Source organism: Aplidium turbinatum, chromosome 11, assembly GCF_918807975.1.
Source record: "Aplidium turbinatum chromosome 11, kaAplTurb1.1, whole genome shotgun sequence".
Lineage (NCBI taxonomy): Eukaryota > Metazoa > Chordata > Ascidiacea > Aplousobranchia > Polyclinidae > Aplidium > Aplidium turbinatum.
In genome coordinates this window covers 5,462,365-5,485,313 of record NC_137482.1, presented here as the reverse complement: position 1 = coordinate 5,485,313, position 22,949 = coordinate 5,462,365, and the positions used below count along the sequence as shown (strand labels likewise).

At 37.4% G+C, this 22,949-nt stretch overlaps 1 protein-coding gene across 1 annotated transcript; it reads right to left on the bottom strand.

The window, feature by feature from the left end:
* Positions 1-1,325: 1,325 nt before the first annotated feature.
* LOC145779757 (cationic amino acid transporter 4-like) lies at positions 1,326-14,587 on the bottom strand. The gene is made up of 11 exons (XM_082591398.1): positions 14,495-14,587; positions 12,863-12,956; positions 12,444-12,620; positions 9,614-9,758; positions 9,304-9,515; positions 8,221-8,383; positions 7,134-7,431; positions 6,761-6,927; positions 5,714-6,203; positions 5,014-5,122; positions 1,326-3,015 (listed from the first exon to the last, which is right to left on the bottom strand). The coding sequence occupies exons 1-11, from the start codon at positions 14,585-14,587 to the stop codon at positions 2,957-2,959; spliced, it is 2,007 nt and encodes a 668-aa protein (XP_082447524.1). The 3' UTR covers positions 1,326-2,956.
* Between the last annotated feature and the right edge of the window lie 8,362 nt (positions 14,588-22,949).

Genomic DNA, 22,949 nt, shown 5'->3' with positions numbered 1-22,949 from the left:
TTTAAACAGTTGATTATGACGCAGGAGCTGTTGATTAGAAAATGGCCAGAATCTTGATGCTGGGCAATGGGCATGCAGGGGGCTTTTGAGAGGATTAAGGACTGTGTGATTTGCGTAACACAACTTGTATGATTTAATTTTACTTATTCGCAACTGCACCACGGACATCTAAGAAAACTTAAACCTTAGTATTTTTGTAGCTGACGTGTAGGCTACTTACTTTTCTTCTTTCCACACTTCCAGTGGCATTCCTAAACTAATAAATTGATAAAATACCGAGTAGGCTACTCTGTTCCAATACTAACCAAAAAAGCTTGGTTAATTTTGCAACACAACAGCTTATACCCAAGTATTCCATAACGCTTTCCAAACTGATTGTCACTACAGTAGGCTACCGTACTGATCCGGCAGCTGTTATGACAAAAATTGCTCGATTTTTCCTCGTAATAAATCGTCATTTGTACATTTTGCAACATGCGTTTACCAGTTTATTGATGCAACGGGTCTATTGCAAATCTAGTTGTTTATTTTTTTCTATTGGCTAACTCTCTTATGTACCAAATCTCAGCAATTAAATTAAACAGCTCTGCCCAAATGTAATGGTTTACTTTACAGAATTTCCGATACTTATCTGATTTCAAACTTTTCTAATAGCTTTGAAAGCTAGCAGTTCACCTGACCAACTCATGGCTCTCGAATCAGGACAAAATGAAATTTTAGTTGTTGAAGCGACTTAAAGATTTTGTAGCTTAGTCTAAAACGTAATATTTCTTTTACTCTCAAAATTAGGCACTTATTTATTTAAGAAAAACATGGAAACTTTTGTGACAGACTTGGTATAATACATTTCTACACTACACTACACAGAGGCTTACACATTTCTAATAATTAGCCTACCTTATTTACTGCACTGCTATAGGCAACCTCATAAGATAAGTAACAATCTTTTTCTTTTGTTTTAAAATGTGGATTTAAGACACGCTTGTACTGTGTAGAATACTTGTATAGTAGCCTACACAATGTTACCGTACATTATTTTGTGCCACATTTTGTTTTTCACGAAAGGCCTGATGCTTTTGAAATAGTTTTGTCCGTGGTAGAACATATTTATCTTGGGGTTGTCTTTGCCTATCTTGCTCGTCTTTGAGAATTTTTTTTAGAAAAGTTTTTGAGAATTTTTTCATCTCCTTCACTTAATTCGGTCTTAAACACGCTTTAACGCTCACATTTTGTCGCTTCTTCCTTTTCCAGACCCCTGCCATGTTATGACAAATGGGCTACTTCAGTACTTTTTGCATTAATGGTCGAAAATAAAACATGAGACTCAAAGCGAGAAACTGAAAAAATGAATAGCCATATTTCCTTTCCCTTTAAAATTAAATTATTTCGTAATACAGTAGGTATCTATGTTTAACTTTTGCATACAACAGAAAACACTAAATTTGCTTCACAATGGCAATAATCGTACAGCCAACACACAACTTGATTTGTTTATAAACAAAAAAGTAGCCTACATTAGATCCCATTCTGTAAATACAGGTGTTGAAATTTCATACATCAATTCATTAAACTCTGTAGATATGTCCATCTTTTTCCGTTTAAACTTGTCGTAATTTGAAGAAAGCAATGGATATTGAATGGTGTTTGTGCAAAATATCATGCAATAAGTGCAAAATGTGTAAAAAACAAACACCTCTGCATGCTCAGAGACGTAACTCAGTGGGAAAACCATACTTACTAAGAATATCACATAAAATCCAAACCCGTTGTGTGATCGTAGCCGGGTCCAAAACATGGTTGTTCGTGTTTTTTTAACGCAAAAATGAGTAAACACTGAAGAGAACTGCTAGCTGAAGTTCAAAGATGTCCAAAGATTTTTTTTTAATTTGTGCCATCCACAAAGCAATCGCGATTCGATCTCAAAGCGCGATTGCCCACATTCCAAAACCACCGATACGAAGCCAAAATAGATAACAAGCAAAAGATTAGCCTGTAGACCAAATACAAAGAGGTGTAAATTGCGCGTGCAAACCTCGGTTGAGCCACAAATTTTACTTTTTTCAAACTAAGTTTCTGACAGAAATAAATAATAATGTAACATCATCATCATTACCAATCTTCATCATTATCATTACCTATCATCAGCATCATCATTACCTATCATCACCATCATCGTCATTACCTATCATCATCATCATCATCATCATTACCTATCATCATTGTAGACACTGTCTGCTTTGTAAAGCGCTGAGGAGCAACGCATTCTGCGATGGATACAGCGCAATATAAAAACAAACATTATTATCATCATCATCGTTACCAATCATCATCATCATCATTACCAATCATCATCAACCGATCATGTAAAGCTTGCAGTTGAGCCACGTGAAATTTTTCAGGTTCTATAGCTTGCTGCTCTCCTCCATGTTAGCTTATCATAATTTATTCTTCATCATCATCCGGTCATCGGCTTTCCTTAACTTCTTTTTTTCTACTCCAGCTCGAAGTGTCATCAATCAGTATTATTTAACTTGCAATGTGTTTCAAGTAACATCAATTTCAACTTTTGTAAGAGGTGAGGTTTCGATTTCATCAAACAGATGTATCGCCGTCGAAACGTGTTTATTGCTGTACCGGAGCCAAAAACAAGTCTAATAAGCAGAGTTGCCAATCGACAGCATATTGGCAGAAGAACACAAGTTGGCTCAGTGTGGCTTTTGTTTGCAAAATGTCGAATAATTTATGAAGATTGATATGTCAAAGTTTGCAAATAATCAAAACTTAAATATTATCGTTGTCTAATTGTAAACACCTAAATATATTCTCTGAAACACCAACAAAACAGGTCACATTTCATCTCTAGCACTCAATCAAACGTTTCGGCCAACGACCTCCTTGTTTGCTTCATCTTTGTCTTGATTCCTTTCCTGAATTGGACTTGAACTAAAAATTAAATTCATTCCGTTTTTCTTGCTTTACTGTTGCGGTATCCGTATGCAATGTAAATCAGCATACCTGAAAAAGTGTGATGAAATTAGACAACATCTTTTTGTGAAACAAATTAACTATAAATTTTTATCAAGTAGGCCTACCCCTACAGTCCATAGCACTTTACGAATCATCTGCGATGGTTTCGAAGTGGTTTCGAAGCTACTTAAATAATCGTTTTCAGACAGTAGAAATTTCTGGTAGTGTTTCAACTCCATTAGAGACAAAGTGTGGTGTGCCCCAAGGTTCTATTTTAGGCCCCCTATTATTCATAATTTACATTAACGACTTCCCAAATTGTTTAAATTGTACTGATTCTATAATTTTTGCGGATGACACAAATCTTCTGTTGTCAGGTAAGAGTGTGGATAAATTGCATGAAGCGGCCAACACAGAAATGCAAGAAGTTGTCAAATGGCTTGTAGCAAATAAATTATCACTCAATGTAAACAAAACAAAATACATGGTATTTGATACTAACAGTTTACGTGCAAATAAGTGTAAGCAAATCTTAAGTATAAATGATCAACCAATTGAGAGAGTACAAAATATCAGTTTCCTTGGCCTGACTCTGAATGAAAATCTTTCATGGAAACCACACATGCAACATTTGCTGCAAAAGCTTCGAAGGAATTTTGGCATAATTACCAAGATTAGACCCTGTCTTAATTTGTCAAATTTGATCTGCTTATACCATTCTTTAATTGAAAGTAACCTGAGGTATTGCATTACGACTTGGAAATATGGCAACGAAGGACTTATACAAAAACTTCAAAAAATCTGTGACAAATTTCAGCGTATTTTCCGTCCCAACAATGATAGTTGTAGCAAGATCGCGATATCAATTGAGCAATTGTTCAAACTGGAAATTGGTGTTTTCTTGTTTAAATTTCACAACAATTTACTACCAGATTGCTTCACCAACCTTTTTAAATATGTCAAAGAGGTTCACAGCCTGTCTATAAGAAACCATGATAATGATTCTCTAAACATTCCATACTTCTCAAAAACGCTTACTCAACATTCAATAGAATTCACAGGTGCAAAAACATGGAACGAATTTCCTTCTTCAATTAGAAAGACTGATACAAAGTCACTTTTTATTCACAAACTAAAACAACATTTAAGCAAAACGGACACGCGATAGAAAGACAACGTAGAAAGGCTTTCTTGCATTCTTGTGAAGATTTTAGTAGAAATCCGAAATTATTTACAAAAGATTAGGCTTACCTAACAATAATATCGATTGCTTGTGCTGTACTTTTATGTTTGTAGATATTAACAGCAAACGCAATACTCCATAATCAACACGACACGTCGCAAAAGGGGATGAGAGCTTCATTAACGCCATCAGAACATCATCATCTACCAGCTCATCCATTCCATCACCCACCAGGACAAGAAACAATAACTTAAACTGGATATCAAACCTTAATCGTCTTAGGCTACTGTGTGATGTGCAGTCTAACCATAGAAAGAGCTCAACACCTGCTTTCCTGGGCCACATTGAAACGGGCTTTTACCTGAGGATGGGTTTCTTTTATGTCCGGTTTTCTTTCTCCATCCTATTATTATTATTATTATGACTGCTCATCCACATCAATATTGGAACTGGCAAATTCAATCCACAACACTTTCATTAGGCTGTCATTCATTACTACATGTGTGCTTCTCTCTGTTTTTGTTTTATTTTTTGCTATTTTTTTTGGGGGGGGTTTTGTGGCCGTGCTAACTACCGATATATAGCCTACTACATAATTTTTCATTCAGGCATGTTTTAAACCTTTCAAGGTTTTGCCACCTTTTCCCGTTCGTTAACGTGCTGGTAGGTTTATATCGATTTTTGTAGTTAGTATCTTTTTCGTCCCGGACGCGTTAATGACGAAAAATAAAATGATTGATGATTGATTGATTGATGGTGGAATATGTAACAATAAACTACTGTACGTTGAAATATCACGGTTTATTTTGTTTTAGTGGCTTGTCGAAAATATCTGATAAGTTCTTAAACAATTCCATGCTTACCTATGGTTAGCCAAATGATAAATCTTATCCAAGTCAATGGCTTGAGGTGCAGAATAAGAAATATGTTGATGACAACGCTAATAAATGGAAAAAGTGGCACAAGTGGAACCTGAAAGGTACAATGAGTATTTTGCGTACGCTTGTTATGAACAGTAAACTTTTGCTCTATAATAAACATGTTTTCATAAATTTAATGTTATTCCCTCTGCTGTTTTTCGTATAAGCCTGAAATTCCATGACGAGTTTTGTCGTATCCAAGCTGACGCTTGTTGCATTTTATGGTATAGTGAAATTAACTATGTCAATATCGACCTAGTTTCTGTATTGGTTAACAAGAGATCAAGTGAATTGTTACGATGACGCAACAAATCCTTTAACTAAATGCGAAGTTTGTTGACCTAAAGTTGTAAAATGTTTAAAAATTAAGAAAGAGAATTTTTGTTTTCTTACTACAAAGTTAGTTATACACAGACTGCAATGAGCTTTTAGCGGGTAGGCCACTAGCATTAAGATTGTGTGTATGGGAAAATTCAACAACTCACACTTGAAGCTTTACTGGATAATAGAAACAAAACCTGATGATTCTAATGTAGCGCCCTGCATTAGCTATAAAAGTTTTTTCTCAATAAAAACAAAAACAGTGATTATTTATCTAATATCAAATAGGTAGGCTACTCAACGCTAAATTTACATACCGTACCTTAAAAGTGTTGATATTCCGTACTTGATTGAAAGCTGTTATAAATAAGAAAGAAGTGATAGCAACAAACAGAAAGATAACCAGAAGAATAATACACCACCACTGATTTAAATATTTATAACCGTAAATTGTGAGACCTATTACTGCTGCTGAAAAAAGAGTTGAAGTAATCAAGGAATAATAAGGTAACACTCCAGGGTCAAACTTTAAAGTCCATTCGAACAAACGACCAAACTTGGATTGAAGTATTGAAGCTTTCACTGTTCCCACTTCTACTGAATTTGATAGATCATCAGGTTGAATAGATTGGCTTGATGACTGGACTTTATTTTCTTGTGTGGATTGATAGTTGTTTTCGTTTGTATTGTTAAAGTGGGTCCCTTCTTCATTTAACTTTAGATCGTTCGAGTTTCCATTTTCAGATCTGACTTTTTGTAATTTGTAGTGATTGATTTCTATGTCCTCGTTTTCATCGCAAAGTGTTTCGTACCTTTTAAGAATGTACCAATAAACGGTGTTACTCAATATTGCAACTTAAAAGACATGTTTTTCTTTACAAAACTTCTTCTGGAATCTGATTTTCAAAATGACAAAAACAAAACTAACTCATTCATTGACAAGAAAAATAATCTGAACATTAACAAGAAACTTTAAACGGGTTTTATCGAAATATCTAAAATTTTCAGTGCTCTTTTGGGTTTTAAAATAAAATCAAGGTTTATTGCACATACAGCAAGTCAGACGGCATATTATACGAAAAAGTAAATGTGCAGAAATACCGTTACAAACAGTATATAAATGTAATGTACATTTTCAGCAATAATATACAAAATTAACACAAAAATACAACTACGTTTCAGGTCTTTTAGTAAAGGATAGAAAAATGACCACCTTGGGTAAATCAGTGTTAAATGGAGTGTAACTTATTGTAGAAAATATTTATTTGCTTTTATATGTATGAACAATACTTTTTATTCCTATCTACTAATTCGGCCTATTTCATTCAAGAAATATTTATTCTTGTTTATTATTTTGTATATTTCTTACCTTGAAATAGCGTTTGGTTCATATCTCAGTTTAATGACACAGATAGAAACAAAAGTGCAAGCTGTTAATTGACCGATGGAAATGAACTCAACCAAAGTTATCAAGGAAAGAAACAGACTAAGAGCGAGAGATATGAAACCACTTACGAAGGTTGCTGCAAGTGGAACCTGTTGATGAAAGTTGTGGTGAAATTTAAAGAAGCAGTATTCGATTTGTGGTAAATATCAAGGACAATAGTTCTCAAATTCTAACTTGCTATGCTTCCACTTTTTGATACATCAAAGTGGTGGTACTGAATAGGATTTCACAGTAAAAGTAAAATAGGCCGACAAGATGGTAAACATTTGCTTATATTATGAAACTGTGCACTTACTCCAGTTTTGTCATTGACTTTGTTGAAAATAGGCATCAGTAATCCATCTCTAGCTAAGGCGTAAATATAACGAGGGGAAACCACCATCGACGATATCATGGCTGCTGTCATAGCTGCAATAGCTCCAACAGAGACAATGTATGTCGCCCAGGGCCAACCTCGGGTGGTATAAGCAGATGGAAATGGTGAAGAAATAACAATATCTTTGTAGGGTACCATCAACGTTAAAGCAGCAGAGGCTCCAAAATATGAGAATGCCGCTACTAACAATGATATCAGCAACGAAAGGGGAACATCTCTGCAATATTAAAAGATAATAAATAGTGTGTGCCACTTCGACTTAGGTGAACATGATTGATTGCACAAACCATTAAATTATTATCTGTAACGTTGACAGAGGAGTCCAGGTGGTTCTTTGGACCCTGACCTGGGATAATTTTAGAGGCCCGCAATTTATCCAAAGGGGCCCGAAAACTCGACAAATTCACCGCATAGTTTTTGGATATGGTGCGTTTTGTTAGAACCGTCTTGTTTTAGGACCCAAAGATCCTATTGCTACTAGGCTCAAATTATTCTCAAGTCACTTTTAGAACAGATGCCATAAAAAAAAAAATTTTTTTTTATTCTATTTTTAAGTCAATCTGCATTGCATAACCCTAACGTCAAGATGAATTACAAAACGTGATGAATTTAAAAACATAAGGAAATAAAAATTTTTAGAAAATCAAACTCATTTTGTGTTCAAAAAAATTCATCAAATCTTTGAAGTGTTTTTTATAAAACAGAAATATTTAATGCTGCATAGTTTTTGTTACCAAATCGGAGATTTCCAGAAATTAAATCCCTGTACCAAACTAATGCCATACCTTGTTCTATCCCATCATTATCAAGTCGTTCAGTTAAAAACCTTACAATTTATTTTTCCATTCTTCCACATATCACAATATGAGAACAAGAACTTACAAGTTTGATATATGGAAATGTACACTACCTAGTGAACTGATTAGAGGGCAGGGGATAATAACACTGTCTCGATTTGAAATCACAATACAATAACTTGGGCGTAAAGTATCAGCTATCATGATACCTTTTTGAGTTGATTGCTTCTTCTGTTGCTGATGCGACTACCTCATAGCCTACATAAGAAAATATAAGTGTGGACGCTCCACTAAAAATCCCAGACCATCCGTAAGGAGCAAACGCTCCTTCAGCTGTCCAATATTCTCCTCTAGCCAGGACCATTCCAGTGCCTAACCAAACGAACATGAATGGAGTTTTCAAAGACAAACATTTTTTTTCACAAGCATACGTAATTTGCTTTTTTAGTAACTGGGTGGTTGGTTTTGAATCTTTATCTTCGGACTGACAAAGCCTTGATAGGATATTCCTGGTAGTTTCGCATGCTTGTAGAGGCTCTTGACACAGGGCCGGTTACCAAGATTGGCAGAGTGAAGTTTCCGATTTTGTTGCCGGGGAATATTCCATTCACTAGGTGCCACTGAATGGAGAGCAGTCCTAAAATGTGTTGCTCAAGCGCACATCCCGAGAGTCGAACCAGCGCTGCGTGATCTTGAGCCGGGCGCGTAACCACTGAGCCAACTGCCTACATCCTCACAAAATATAGTTCCCAACTGCAACAACAACTGCAACAATACCAAACAGTTTCTGCAGTCAACCCCCCGAGTCAACCACACTTACAACCATTCAGCAGGCACACAAACAAATCCTAAGAAAGAATTTTAGTGTTTAGGTCTAAAAAGTCCACAGATCCGAAATGTGCAGAAATAAGTTCTCAGTTCAACTTGGAGTAATGACACTTTTCAATAATATGCTCTGTTGCTTAACTTATTTATCTCCGAACCCTCGTATTCACAGCGATAACAAAACAATCTACTGTATATTCTATAACACAGAGGACGACCAGGCAAAAGTAGATTTGAAACAAGATTCCAAGTAAGATAAAAGTAAATTTATGGGAAAATTTCGATTTAGATTGAGTTAATGCTTTTAATATAAAACGGCATTAATCTATTTGTGCAACATTTAAGTAAATTTTAACAATGACTAATCTAATTTGTCTACAAACCTTACTATTTGAAAGACAGGTTCTCGTAGGCTACGTAAAATGGCAACACATACTGGATCTTTTATGAAAAAATTTTTTACTTACAGAATATGAAAATGAGCACAGCCAGGTTTGCAACCTCAAGCAAAATGTTGATTACTGATGACATTTTCGCTCCAACTGCGGTTATTATGGTTACGACGACAACCATACCACCAGCAATGAAGTCAGGATAGTTTGAGAACAATCCCCCTGCCAATGGAGCATGCTCCGACAGATAATTCTCTACTGTGTGATTGAATAGTCCATCGACATATCTGAACAAGCATGCCAGTAAATAGTTAGCAATGTGGAAACTAAGGTTTGTAATTTTCAATTTAAACAAAAAACAGCCAACATAAATAACAAAACATACCCGCTCCAAGCTTTTGATACAGCTGCTACTGAAACCGCATGCTCGAAGAAGACACTCCAACCAATTGCATACGCCCAAACTTCTCCAATGGCGACGTAAGTGAACTGGTAGGCTGACCCGGCAATGGGTATCCTGGCTGCGAATTCTGCACACAAAGACCCTGATTAGACTGCTTGATTGATTTACTGATTAATTGTGAAACAGTTGTGCTCTCTCCAGGGCCATAACTCTCAAAGGACTGGGTGGAAGGTCTTTTACTGAGATCGACTAGTCTACTATACAAAAACTAAATGCTTTCAAGTGGTAGTAGGCTATGGACGATATACCAAGTTTTTTATTCAATGAATTGTGCACATTTTAAATACTTTTCGTTGCCAGCCATTTTTAATTTGGTCAATTTTATTTAACAAAAAAATTTGTTACTGTGTCAGTGAAACCAATTTTATTATTGTTTCAACAAATAAGCTATTAGGCTAATTGAGTCGCAAGCCAAACGACTTGTAGCCCATGTAAGAAATTGGTTGATGAGTAACATTTACATCAGTTGCAGTTCCGATAGTTTAGAACTTTAGAAGGTGCTACATTTCTCCCAATGTCACAAGTGATAACATTAACGTTTTTCTGCTTCAAAAACTATGCCTAAACCTTTTCCAACACTCATACTTGAGTACAATGAACCGTAGTTTACGTTAATAAACTAAAATGTGTCTAAGCGTGTGTCAAAAATTCATTTTTGCTGAATTTTATAAGCCACATGGTGTAGTTTTATTTCGATGACATAGGCATGGCCTGATGGTATGAAGTTTTTTTAAACCCAAGAGGAAAATGTAGCATACTTGACAAATGCTTAAGCTCTCTCTTAATTTGCCTACGCCATGGTTGTTATAGCCTACCATGGGTTATATAAAATAAAATTACGCCTCGATAACAATAACCAGAATTGCTAGAAACTTACGCGCACAGTGTTTCCTTAAGACTTGCTTAAAGTATGACTTAATTAAATGTATGAGTCACGAAAATCGTGACTGATGATGTTTCGACTATACATTGACGAGTATAAACCGATACGTTGACGCTGGTTTGTTGCTGTATGTAGGCTATTATTTCCTTAGATGCATGCAGTGTAAGAGTGACTACATCAAACACAAACATTTTGTGAAAGTACATTGAAGTCCTCTTTGTAGGAGATTCGGGTAATACAGTAGCCTACATTGGATGGCATAACTATTGAGGCGTTGGCTTTCCAATGATGTAAACCTGGTTCCAGTGCCGGTCTTAGGGTATTTCGGGCCCTGTGCGGAATATGCTTTGCGGGCCCCAATGACAATCATCCAATTCAGTAGCGTAGCCTCAAGGTATATTTGAAAGGAGAGTGGGTGGTTTGGCGGTCGGCGGGCGAAGCCTGACGGCGTGACCGCCGACGGCGACAACCAGTGGCGGGGGGTCTGGGGGGCCACCCTCAGAAAATTTAGAAAAATTTCTTTGAATTTGAGGCATTCTGAGAGCATGTTCAACAAAAATTTGGGTATGAATATTACTGGGAAATGGTGCTGTGGCATAGCAAAAGGATAAGATCATGCTTTCCTTGGCATTTTTCGGAAATAAAGCTTATATGTCTCTATGTTGAGTCTGGATGCAACATAGAGACTGGAGACAAGAAAACATAGAGACTCAACCGGTGCAACCTATTTCGTCCCCTGAAAAATTCTTACCCCGATTTCGTACCCTGAAATCGGAGTAACAAAATCAAATTTCGACCTATTTCGTCCCTTGAAAAGATCGAGAGAAACTTTGAAATGTTTGCGGCAATTCCGATCAGCGACTTCGGCTCTGTTGCTTTTTTTTTCTCGATCTTTTCAGGGTACGAAATAGGTTGCACCGGTTGAGTCTCTATGTTTTCTTGTTGCTAATTCCTCTGTTGAATTTTTCCATTGGTAATGACAAAATTACTGCGTTTTCTGAGTAAATTGCGGGCCCCCTAATTTGCGGGCCCTGTGCGATCGCACGGTTTGCACATCCCAAAGACCGGCACTGCCTGGTTCGACATCAGGAGAACCACCTTTACTGTAGGAAATTAGGGTCATACAGTTGACTACTATTGTGCTTATTTCACTTTATGAGTCAACTTATATTGAAAATGACTTCAGTTCTGGCAATGATTTAATTCTGCACAACATTGGCCGTAATTCTGCACAACAACACGTAACTATCCAATAAAGTTTGATTATAACATAAAGAAGATAACCGGGCATTGAAATCTACAAAAAGTGGTCCTATACGTCATACATTCTGTAGGTAAAATCCTCCAGGTTTTTCTCCTTATTTCTTTTTAATTTTGGCAAAAAATATCTCAAGGATCCACCAATTTATAAAGTCTTTTGATACTAAACTAGTAGCGCGTTGGGCTCGCAGTCGAAAGCCTGCATGTTCGACTCCAGCCACCCGCACTTGCTGTTGTTTTTCTGGGCAAGAAACTTTGCGATAATTGCCTCTACCCAGTGATCGATTTCGAGTAATGGGTAGTACCAAATTTAAGTCATAAGTAGGCCTAGAGTAGACAACCGGAAACAGACATTGCAGTCGGCTGCAGCGTGGGTCAGGTGTACGTCGGAAGGCGTACACCGATGCATAGCGCTCAAGTCCGCTTTCCCGCAATGCAGGATAAAGATAATAAAACAAAAAAAAAACAAAAACAAAATTCAGGTAGTGCTGACGCCAGGAAGATCGCTCCTTCTCACCAAACTAGTTGAAGGTAGATACTGAGAATGGCTTCCAAAAAATACAAGCAGAAGCAGTGAATGCAAAATAAGTAGGCTTTCGTCATCATTACCTGCATAACACATGGCCGAAAACCCTGAAGCAATGGCTGCAATTAAGTAGCTTACTACTATGGCAGGACCGGCAATTTCTTTGGCCACACTTCCGGTCAGTACATATATTCCAGAACCAATCATTCCAGCGATCGCCAAGAAAGTCAAATCAGATAGAGTGAAAATTCTCCGTAATTCTGAAAAGTAGGGAAGCAAAGTAAAACTAAATGAAATTTAATACACCTGCCGAAAATATAGCCTAGGCTACTATTTTAGATAGCAGACAACAAAAACGTTTTGCTTCATACTTGTCCTAGAAAAGCATAAGAACTATTAAGAGGTTTAATTTTAATTTATCATTTCAATGTGATGTGGGCTAAGTCCCTGGGTTGAACGTCGTGGTTTTCGTATGAGTCATACTTTGTTTCTTTTGCCTTACCTTTTCTTTTGATGTCATCTGACAAATCTTTCTTTCTCATTAAATTGTTGAAGATATTTGAGCAACCCATGGTGATGTATGTATTCAACGAGAACTATAACCTCATTGCAAAATCAATTTATTGTTGTTTCCGTGCAGCTGTAGTTTTTATACCTGCAAAGTACGTAATGACCAGTTCAATAAATTAGTCTTGGGTTTTACAATGAATTTTGCTTGTGTTGCAGGTGTTCCTATTCGAACCTTGGCAATAGACTTGGAGCCTTATCTCGGACACAACCGGATAGGTCAGTTAGGTAAGTGCTGACAACGAAAACAAATGTCGGATGCATTGCCGAGTGCTGACAGCCCTGGTTCGACGTTCGATAGGGCGGCCGCTTCGACACCGCTCAAGAGCATGTGGCTGTGTCTTTGGCAGGACGCTTAAAGACATGCCTGAAGATGGACAAGAAGATTGGCTTCCTTGCCTTTCCGTCCACTTAATCTAAATCTGCAGTCACCGGACGTAAGCCTGGATACAACAAACAAACAACAACGAAAATAAAGGTAGAACAAGATCATACAACGTTGGTTAAACCCTCGGGTTGTAGGTTTGAACAACCTCTTCAAGGATAGCTCCACATTTAGGGGAACATAGTCGGTGAAATAATGTATTGAAAGCAACATATAAGTTTAAAACCTCACTCTGGCAACGTCGGTGTCCAGGCTGCGTCAGTAGCATAATGCCTCTATACAAGTATGCGAAGCTGCCAGGAATAATCTTTGAGCGACTTTCTCAGTCCGAGGATAAACAATCAATCAACCAATTCTGCACTCATGATATTTTCTACTACCTATTACGAGGTGTTGTACTACCAACAGCCCAAACTTATGGAAGGTGTTTTGTGATAGGGCTGCACATTAGTAAATATAATCTAAGTTAAACATCTGAATGAATAATTTTCATCTGACTTCTTCCAAAAGTGACGTTTGAAATTTATTTGGTCGTGCTTAGTCTGATGTGTACCAGTGTGCCTTCCATAGCTGCAAATTACACATTCAACAAGTCAGCATCGACAGCTCAGTTGGCTTACTGTCCGACTTTGTGCACGAAGAAATGGCAAAGTCAAACAGCACTGGTTCGGCTGTTGGGGAGTGCGCTTGAGTAACGTATTATAAGGACTGCTCTTCCATTCAGCGACACATAGGCTAGTGAATAGAATGATTTAAAGACAACAACACTTCGACAATAAAAAACTTCAGTATGCCAATGTCGATTACTAGGCCTGCATTGCATCAATGGTTTAAAGCCTCTACAACTTTGCTAAACAACCAGGAAGAACCTTTCAGAAGCTTTCTCAGTACGCTTCCTTCCTATTGTCAAATCTACATGTTCTCCTTTGTCCAGCAGAAAAACAGTCTTTGTTATCAACAAGCCACTAAACTTGCGGAAACTACATTACGTTACTGTGCATGAACAAGAACGCTTGCATACGTATGAAAAAAGAACAACTAAAGAGACAAAGTATCTTTGATACATGACAAATGCGTAACGTTAACCTGCAGAAGTTTTCTTTTTTTTTCCATCCATCGATATCAAAACTTATTTCAACAGAGTTTAGGGTATCATTGCATATGCTCGTCTTTTTTTCTCGCCTCATCCATTTCTTGAATTATATCAACATTCGGAAGTGCTATACTGCGCTCGGATATCAGGTTGCAAGCTATGTGCGTGTCTGTGTTAAGCATTTCAATCAGACTATTAACTGCTGTACAGTAATAGCATGCGACACAGATAACAGATGTGCTGCCTACAAACTGAAACCTTCACGTTTTCTTGCATTCTAAAATATTTCCTAAAGCTTACTCTCATGAACCAGATGGATATTTACCAACCAGTGGGCCACTATACTGTACAAACTCTACTTGCTTTTGGTTTCAGTTCAGTTCAGTTGTTTTTATTTCTGACCATCACAGCAAAAATTATTATAAGTAGCAATAAAAAGACTTCAGTGCCAATGATTGATCAAATACAGTAAAATGAAGTATTGAACAACCAAAAGCTCTAAAATATCAATCGCAAAAAAGCGGAAAAGTGGTCAAAAGAGAATTAATAGATCTGTCTTACAACGCTGCCAACAGGCCACTTTGTCGCCTACTATGCTCAGCGAGCAAAACCTACTTATTTTTACAACAAAACAAATATTCGAAGCTTTGCATCTCAACAATCAACTGTTTCTCAGCACTTAAAGATCTGGTAACACAAGGCAATTAAGATCTAAAAGACTGCAAACAAACGTACAAGCGTGCGCCGGAAGTCGGTGGTGGGACGTAAAGTAAATGAATGAGTAATCATTTAGGTCCCGGTACATCACGCTGCAATGATAGAACACACTGTTTGCAAAAAAAAAGCCTTAATAAGTAAAATTGACAGCCTTGCCTTTCACAGAAAGGTTCATTAACATAGATCATCATTAGCGTTGACAGAGAGGTCCGAAGGATGCTTTTTTTAGAACCCTAGCCCGACATGGTAGTAGAGCCCGTAACCTTTTCCAGGAGCCTGAAGATTTGACCAAATCAAAGCGTATTCTTTAGATATAGTGCGTTTTTTGTAAAAGTGTTATTATTTTGGGCCCAAAGATGTCATTGATTCCGGACCGAAATTATCCTTTCAACTACCCTGCAGATTATTACTGTCTATGTTCATTGTTCACCATTGGTGTAACCTACTGTTAGGAGGGGTTAATAAGCTGTTTAATTCAACTTTATCCATGATTTTCGGATAGGCTACAATAGTAGCCTATATTCTAAGATCCTTGGTAAAACAATGTTAAAATTTCCGTCCAAAACTCCTTCCTCCTACCCTGAAAATTCCTTTTCGCTTCGAATTGCCTTATAGGCGATTGTATGAACGTCAATTTTGGTTTATTGCACTTAAAGTTCAAATATTGTTTGTTGCTGTACTAAAACACTTTGAAACTGTTGCAAGACAGTACAAAGAGTTTTTCTGATCTGGCTTCATCGTAAAACACCGCAAAGTGGTCATTTCGCTTTATCCGCATGACTAGGCGCATGCGCAAAAGCGTGACAGAAATACAAACAGCTTGTGTGAAACTGGTGATATTAAAGTGCCCCTGACAGGTTGGATCCAAGTATAGTGACTTTTTAAAGCATTTCCTAGCGCAGAATTACACTTAGCGAACTTTTTAATCTTAACCTCGTAGCTCGACTGGTTAGGGCGTAATTTAATCAAACGACTGCTCCGCAGCGCCACCACAGGCGAAACTCCATATTTCACTGCTCTGGGACGACTTTGGTGGTATTACGTCATCCTAAGTGGACGTCGTTAGCAACGGATGAAACAAACGCTTCCTAGATGTAATTGGTGGATCACAGTTTGGTCGGAGGTGGTACAAGCGGTTGCTTTTTTCGAAGATTTATTGTTTTTTGCAGTTTAATAAAACTGTACTGAATACTTTTCTACAAAACCTAAAATATACTTGAAGTGAAAAATGAAGAAATCGTACGAATCATCATTCATATTTAATTCATCATCACTATTCAAAAATAAATAAAAGTTCTCTCTCTCTCTCATAATGTGCCTTCAGTTAGCCATTGAAATCCTGCGTAACGGCCATCTGGATCTGGAAAATTGTTTCTGATTCTCCAAACAATGCATGACGGCATCACAATCCGATTGTTGCTTCCGAGAGCATCACCTTGTAGTATACACTCCAACACATGCCTGTAGGCATTTTTACTTGAGTGGTATTAACAAACTCATCTTCAGTGAAGTGAACATATACGACTAGTTTTGTATGGCCCATCCCACTTTCGAACACTTGAAGAAAACTTTGACCATTTTCTTCTCAGTACCTTGTTTTGTGGGAAAGTGGGAAAAGAAAGCACACGGTCTTTGTCACTGACAATGTCACATAAACAGCAATTCGTAGGCATTGCCTCAACCATAAATTAAAGGTAGGCTACTGTTTGTGAGATACTGTTGTTACACTGCAAATGGCTATAGCCAGATTAGAACAAATAAAAAAGTATGAAAATTGTAGCCCTATGAAACTGCAATTTCAATTGAATTGAGATGCTGTTTGATAAAAGTAAACTCAACCTATTTGATCGAAACCTGATAGTAATAATAAGTTCACTTTTTCATTTCGGTAATTCTTAATTTGCACATGCTTTAGACCAACAGAGCCCCACACATTTACGTTTTGCAGTAGCCGTACCATACTTTACCAAGTCATCACAGAGAAAGAATGTATCCTTCCCGCTTACTGTGACGTCACAGCAGTGTTGCCGGTTTTATTTTTGCAATTGAATGAGTGCCAGATTCGCCGATGTCAACGAAAGTTTGCAAGCGTGTAACTTAGTAGCCTGTTGATATATTTTACGATTTGCTGGTCAGGGAAGTTTGTTAGTGTCATCTTTTTGGTATCTTAGATAAATTTAGCGAATTTATTTACCTGTCAGAGGCACTTTAAAGCCGCCGTAGATTGACCGAAACCTATCTCCAAAAACTATTTTTCAGAAATAAAAGTCGTATTTAGCTTGTTTTGTATAATGATAACTGATTTTACTGATAAAAGGTCTTTGCCTTCTATCTCCAAAGAGTTGCTTTGCATTTTTAATTTAAGCCCTCATTCTGAGATTCTCGGTTCAATCCCTTTTCATCGTTCTGTCTATTTTATCTGCTGGTTTCAGTTTAATCACGGAGCCGACTTGCCTTTAGTTACTATGCTTCATTGCTTCTGCTGTAACAACCAACTGAAAACCTCAGGCTGGCAATTGCTGCTCAAGATGCTTCAACGCCAATATTGAGTGTACAGTTGTGGTAGGCCTAATGGATGGTAGTCGACGAGAGGTGGTTGTAGAGAAAGTTTTATCAAAAGGACACTAGTCAATGGGCCAATACTGTGAAGTAAACTTTCAGAAGGTCTTTCCTTAAATCTCCTCAGAATGCACTGCAGGCAACATTCATAAATGAACTGTTTTTCTTGAAACGTACCGTATTCTCCCGATTGTTTTTTGACCTACAAGCCAAATATGGAGAGCTTTGGCCCCACGGTATTTGGTTAACTTGTGGAAGACCAGCCAGTTTGACCCTATATCAATAGCTCAGCCAGCTATGGATGTTGACTAGCTTGATGCTATATCCATAGATGCACATTTGACTTGTTTTATAATGAAGTAGGCGATTGCCATCACTAACTTTCTAGCAATATTTGCAACCATCACTAATTTACATACGTTAGGCCTACTGTCTTCTGGGTATGACCTACATCGGACCTTGTCATTAAACATTTCACAGTGTCTAAAAAGTAATTTTATGTTACAACATGAGCATGATTCTAAAAAACCTTCCATGTAGGCTATATCTTTTTATGAAAAATCCGACGTTTGTTGTAGGGAAAATTAATTTCCGTCTGAAAGTAGGCTATAGGCTATTTCTATTGTTGGAGAATAGGCCGCATAGGCTATGCCTATTGCAAACAATGACATAGCCTATGTTACCTAGCCTACATCGACTTTGACCTGGAGTCGATGTTACATATATTCGCACCCTCGTGCACTTCACTGTACAAAAGAGCAAAGAGACTGAAAAAGCTTCGAAATATATTTTAAGTGAATATGGTTATATTTATTTATATTTTAAGTTTTTCGTTATTAACGAGGCCTATATAGGCCTATCGATCTTATCAAAGAAAAGGATTAAAGCTTTGCCTTTGTAAGAATGATGTATACTGACGAAGAGCATTGTTGTGTGGGAAAGCAGTGCAATACCTTTGGATCAGTTTAATGTGGTAGCCTACTCTCTATTTTCTCAATACAGAATAGGCTATCTGTATTGTCGGTACGCTTGCTCCTGCGCGTAATCATGCACACAAATCGAAATGACCATTTTATAGTGTTTTACGATGAAACGAAGACTAAAACCTGTTAACAGATGTCTTGCAACATTTTAACGTGTTTTGAGTATAGTAGCAAACAATATTTAAACTTGAAATGGCATACACAAAAAATGACGTCCATGCAATACAAGACAATTTTACGCGAAAAATAATTTTCAAGCTACGGGGGGAGGGGAGTGTAAAATTATGCTAGAGGTTTTCACATAACCTACTGTTGCATTTTAAAGTCAGGGCTAAAGTATAAATTAAATTACTCCCCTACTAGGCCTACTGTGCGGATAAAAATGTGAATACATGCACACAAATGGATTGTGCAATTGACACAAGAACAGCGTTTAGTGTTTTGCAAAATACTTTCTGTATTGTGTTCGTCGTGTATTTACAGCAAAAAAATAAATTATCAGTAAGTTAGGCCACAATCTTTTTTGTTTGATTGATAGTGGTAATCGTCATTCTCGGCCTGCTGAGAAAGCTTCTTTGGAAGCTTAATCAGTTTTGCATGCTTCAAGAAGCTTTGATTTACGGGTGAATTTAACTTTTTATTTTTCTTACTTCAAGTCCTGAGGCGTGTTTAAAGAAAATCTCAAAAAGAACTGCTTTTCTATTGGGCTATTATTAATTGCTGTACCTAACTACACCGATTTTTGTGCAAAATTTTGTAGCTTACCCTTGTCCATTTACTCATTGCTAACACTCAGAGATCTGCTTTCTTTGTAGTTTTGTTTAATTGTGAGCTTGCCGTATACAGAAAACAATACAAGAGGCAGGAGAATTGGCTGCTTGTCCATTTTTTAATGCAAACCTTCGCTCCTTACGCACAAGCCAGGAAGCAATAAACAAAAATAGGAAAGTTTAGCAATGTAGTAAATTATACAACGATCTAATGATCAGTCATAAGATTTCCTTCCAGCTGTCTGTTGAAATGTACGTAACAAAACCTAAATACATGTGGGAACATTTGCTCCAGTCTACAGTTTATTAGTGTAGTCATCTAAGCTCAAAAAAAGGGCCAACCCGGAAAAAATTCGTAACTTAACAAATTTGGTACCAAAAAAAGCGCAATTTTATGTAGATCATCATATCCAAAATCCTCTTCAATCGGCTTTGAGCAAATGGAATGGGGGGTGTTTGAAATTTGCGTCTAGCGCCCCCTAACGGAAATGAACTATAATCATCTTTTCTAATACTTCCATACTGATTTCTGATTTGTTTTTTCAAATATCGCAATCTGTACCTTTGTGAGAACATTTTGGTAAAAAAATTGGATGTGACGTCATGATGACGTCACAAGAATAATTGGAATATCGTAATTACTCTTCAATATTCCGTGCTATCAGAGAACTTAAGTTTCACTTATGTATAACTCTAGACAAGAACATTGACCTTCTTTGGGAAATGTCGTTTACTTTTTCTGATGTTACCAGACCAAACTGGTCGGGATTTATGCAGACGCATCGCAAAGGTACCTACCCAGGAAAGTGTGACGTTACCCTTCTACCTATTATCAATTTAAATCCAAATGATCACAACTGTATTTACTCAACATTATCATTTGTGATTGACTAGTCGAGGAAAGCCAACACGGGAACACCATGCATCACCTTCGACCAGCCGTTGTGGTTGAAAGCAGTAGAAATAATAACAGAAAAGTTCCTGAAGACTCTTTGCCGTCTTGGAGGGTTCCACACTTTGATAAGTTACTTAGGAAGCATTGGTAATACAATGAAAGGATCCGGTATTGTAAAATGCTTGCAAGTGGTTTATGGTGAAAATGCGGTTCAACGCATGATTTCAGGCAAGGCGATAGCGAGAGCAGCAAGAGGCCATTTTCTCTTACAAAGTGCTCTTCAATTAACAATCATTGGCAGACTCCTACAAGAAAAGATCATATCGGAAGACGATTTGAAAAACCTGAAGGCCATCTACCACAGTCTTATCAATGATGAGATCCCATCTGATGAAATCAACAACTGTGAAGTATTGGAGAAGTTAAACAGTGCTATGGAACAGATGATGAGTAGACTTGGTGCTCTTTCCCGTACAGCCAAGCTTTGGGTACAATATATCCGCTGTATCAACACCGTTAAATTATTCATTGCTGCGGAAAGGACTGGTAACTGGCAAAATCATCTAGCTGCTACTGTACAAATGTTGAATTTATTTGCTGCAGCAGGTCATATCAACTACGCAAAGAGTGCCAGACTTTATCTGCAAATGATGAATAACCTCCCATTAACATTCCCAGATTTGCATGAACAGTTCACGCTCAACGGATATCATGTTGTCCGACGAAGCGCTCAATTTTGAAACGGAATTTGGACTGATCTGTCGATTGAACAAGTGTTGATGCGCTTACTGAAGACACGTGGTGGCTTAACCCGTGGAAGAGGGATGACAGAAAGTGTAATGCTGACCTGGGTAGGCCTACACACGATGCATGTTTGCGCTTCAATACATGACGCTATGACAACATTAACTGGGAACACACATAAAACAAGCAATCAACATTCAGAATTAGGAACAAACCGTATGAAGCGAGACAATGATGATTTAGTGAAGATTCGATCTTGGATTGAAAGCCATAACCCCTTCTATGAAAGTGCGCCTGTACTGAGAAATATTCCAACAGAAGTTACAGGAACAGAAGGAGATGGAATCAATTGTGATGATGCAGAAAGTGTTGGTGAAGCAATCCAGCATCAACTAGACGGTGTTTCGTATTCAGAAGCAAAAATTAAGAAGAGAGATCAGATCAAGACGCTAAGAAGCACTAGAGATTGGTGTAAGAATCGACAAGGAAAAAGTGCATGTCGACCCATTGCTCCTATTTTCCAGGTTGCTTGTGTTGATTGAGAGGGAAGAGGATATACAAAGCTATTTCCAGTATGAGCTGACAGCTGTTCCTACCTCGCTGTTTCAGAATTCGATGATGCGAAAATCAAGCAAAGCAAAACTGGGACAGGCTTTAAAGAAAGATGTCACATCTTCCACCTACATATGGGATCAATCATTTCATATACTGGATGGAGGTGCTCTGCTGCATAAAGTAAAGTGGCTCAAAAATCGTCCATATCGGTCAATTTTGGATCAATACACAAAGTATGTAAACAAGAAATATGGACGATCGTGTATAGTTTTTGATGGATATGATAATGGTCCCTACGTAAAAGATCATGAACACAAACGAAGAACAGAGAAAATGAGTGCCTTTGTAAGTTTGGCTAACTTAGAAATGATCCCAACATTCAACCAAGAAGTATTTTTGAAGAACGAGCAGAGTAAATCACAGTTCATATCTTTCCTATCAGACGAGCTGCGGAGAGAAGGTCATGATGTTCGAAACAGTTTGGGAGATGCGGACACTCAAATCGTTTCAGCAGCATTGGAGTATGCAGAAGATAACAACAAAGATGTGGTTGTAGTAGCGGCTGACACTGATATTCTAGTGTTGTTGATGTTTCACTGGAAAAATGATATGCATCTCTACATGCTTTCTGATGCTAGCAACAAAGTTGACAAAGAAATCTGAAAAATTGAAGATTTGGTCAAATCAACTGGAGATGTCATTACAAGTCATATTTTGTTCATCCATGCTTGGTCGGATTGCGATACTACGTGTGCATTGTTTGGACAAGGTAACCTACAATTTGTTTTTGGCAACTAGGAACTTTCATGATAAACTTGGTTTTACTTGCTTGAATGATGTAAATGTTACTTTACGAAATATTGTATTTAGATAAGCCTTATCGTATTCTTTTTAATATAATTGTACACGATGAACATATTCGGAATTGCCTTCGTTCTTTACTAAGTTTTCGGTTAAGCTATGCCCAGGCTACTTATATCTATAATCTTTTATGTCAGGAAAAACTAGTAGGCTACCCTGAAGAAGTTTGGGACAAGGGAGGTGTTCCAAGAAACTGCTAAAGTATTCGAAGACGAAACAGCCACTGCCGAGGAAGTAGAACAAAAGGACTTAAATTGTTAATGTTTAGCTAACTTAAAAAGTTACATTAGTATTATAACGATAATGTCAAGTTCCTACCATAAAATCATCAATAAAAGTTTAAGTAGTGTGTTCAGTTTTAATATACAATTTTTATCTTTTTAGCTATGGTGGGAAAGAAAACTGGGCGATGGAAGATTTGCGCTACCATCAGTTTATGAAGGCAGCAGCAACATCTAAA